The sequence below is a fragment of the Pelmatolapia mariae genome, linkage group LG14, assembly GCF_036321145.2.
Source record: "Pelmatolapia mariae isolate MD_Pm_ZW linkage group LG14, Pm_UMD_F_2, whole genome shotgun sequence".
Taxonomy (NCBI): domain Eukaryota; kingdom Metazoa; phylum Chordata; class Actinopteri; order Cichliformes; family Cichlidae; genus Pelmatolapia; species Pelmatolapia mariae.
In genome coordinates, this window is record NC_086239.1 from 39,980,010 (window position 1) to 39,982,353 (window position 2,344).

Here is a 2,344-nt window from a genome sequence, read left to right on the forward strand (position 1 = left end):
AGCAGATGGCCCCGCCCCTCCCTGAGCCTGGTTCTGCCGGAGGTTTCTTCCTGTTAAAAGGGAGTTCTTCCTTCCCACTGTCGCCAACGTGCTTGCTCATAGGGGGTCATATGATTGTTGTTGGGTTTTTCTCTGAATGTATTATTGTTCAGTTCAATTCAGTTCAATTCAATTTTATTTATACAGCGCCAAATCACAACAACAGTCGCCTCAAGGTGCTTTATATTATAAGGTAGACCCTACAATAATACATACAGAGAATAAACCCAACAATCATATTAAAGCGTGGGTCAAGCACAGTAGCTATCTTGAGACACTGATGGTTGAGTGTAGCTACATGTTGGGTTAGGTCCTTTGTGAAGGCAGTCTTAAATTTCACCATATAGTTTTAGTCATTATCGGAGACCTCGAACTTGCAATCCTCTTTTCCAAAGACGTGTAATTTTATCATTATGCTATCCAGCTGCATTGCATGCATTGTTTTTTATCACAACAATTATACAACAGGGGCAGCGCAGGGGCACGTTGGGGTAAGTGGAATGTGTTATTATGCATATCTGTAAACAATGAACATCTGTAAACACCTAACGGGTGGGGTTTTGCTAGTATTATTAATGATTATAAGCATGAGTTAATATGTTACATTTGAAAATATGAAAATAATGTTCAGGAGGTCAAGTTTTTATTTTCCTTTATCATCTCTGTACATGCACATATTGAAAATTGAGCTGTTTGGTTTACTTTAAAGCTCATACCAATCACTCTGAAAAACATCCAGGTTAAACTGACCATCACCGGGTGGTTCTTAAGAAAAGTTCAGATTTTCAATATTTTCAGGATGTGCTGTCGGATCTCGGTAGTTCTGATGCCGTAGATGATCGGGTTGAAACAGCATGGAAACAATATGTACATTATGCTGAAGAAAATCCTAATGGCTGAAGGGATGCCGTTCCTTATTCGATATGAGAGGAAAGCTGTGAGTATGATGGTCAGATTAACAATTATGACCACGATGTGTGTAACACAGGTGTGAAGAGCTTTGGCACTTGACTTTCCTGAGCTCAACACAGAGCTGAATATGACTGTGTAAGAGGCAGTGACGAGGAAGAAATCAGTCACAGGGACTAAGAAGACTGAGATCAACCCCACCAAGCTGTTGATGGTGGTGCTTCCACAGGCCAGCTCCACCAAGGCCATGTGCTCACAGAAGCAGTGGTTTATCACATTTCTCAGACAGAATGGCAATTTTCCAGCCAGACTGACCACCACCAAGACAACAAACATATTTCTGATGGAAGAAGGGATTACAAATTTAAGAAATTTTGCCAAAGTCATTTGTTCTTGATAGTAGAGTGGGGTGCAGATGGCAAAGTAACGATCCAGAGCCATCCACAGCAGCAGAGTGGACTGAAAAGTTCCAAAAAAGTGAACGAAATACATCTGAACAAGGCAGCCAATGAGAGAGATCCCCCTCCAGTCAAACAGGAAGCTCAGCAGCATGTGGGGAACAAAGAATACAGGGAGGCTGAGGTCAATGCACGCCATGCTGGCAATGAGGATGTACATCGGCGAGTGGAGGCTTCTCTGTGAAACAATCACGTACACCAGCAGGGAGTTAGCAAACAGTGATACAACAAACATGAAGGAGAACGGGATGAAGAGGAACGGCCTCAGCTCTCCAAGTTCACTAAAGCCATCCAGGAAGAAATATTTGTGTGAGGAGATGTTCTCCTTCACTGCCTCCATCTCTGTCGCCTCCCAAACCCTCCTAGTTTTTAGCTGGATCAGGCTGAAATGAGACACAAAAATTGGAATAATTTAATACAAATTGAAAGAATTCATGAAGACAGCTGGAGCCACAGACTCAGACTTGGTGTTCTGTTGACACTGCAACCTTCCGGGGTTGGCTAACAGAACCACCAGGACAATGATCCCACACTTTAACAATTTGTTTTTTTAACTTTGTCAAACAAATTGAAATTTGCACTCAATTCTTATTCATCAAAGTCACTAAAGATGTATGCTGCACAATTCTTCCACTGTGGAAAAAGAACACAGATCAAAGAAATCATTAAAAGCCCAAATTAGAATGTCATTAGGAGTGAATGGAAACTTCTGACCACAACGGGTCTTTTTTAATATTAGCAAGTGCAGTGTACAACACATGCATATAAAAGCAGCAGTTTCAGTGTAACGGCCTGTAAAGTTGTAAAATGACTGAAGCCCATGTTCACAACATTTGTTTGACTGCCGACAATTTTAAAGCTTTCTACTGCCTTGCATTGTGACCACAGTGAATTAAGACACAGCCTGTGGTTAAAGGACAGAAAGGATGATTAAGAGG

General features: G+C 41.5%; 1 protein-coding gene across 1 annotated transcript; it reads right to left on the reverse strand.

The window, feature by feature from the left end:
- Nucleotides 1-816: 816 nt before the first annotated feature.
- LOC134640733 (olfactory receptor 52E8-like) lies at nucleotides 817-1,746 on the reverse strand. Its single transcript, XM_063492635.1, has one exon. The coding sequence runs from the start codon at nucleotides 1,744-1,746 to the stop codon at nucleotides 817-819; it is 930 nt and encodes a 309-aa protein (XP_063348705.1).
- Between the last annotated feature and the right edge of the window lie 598 nt (nucleotides 1,747-2,344).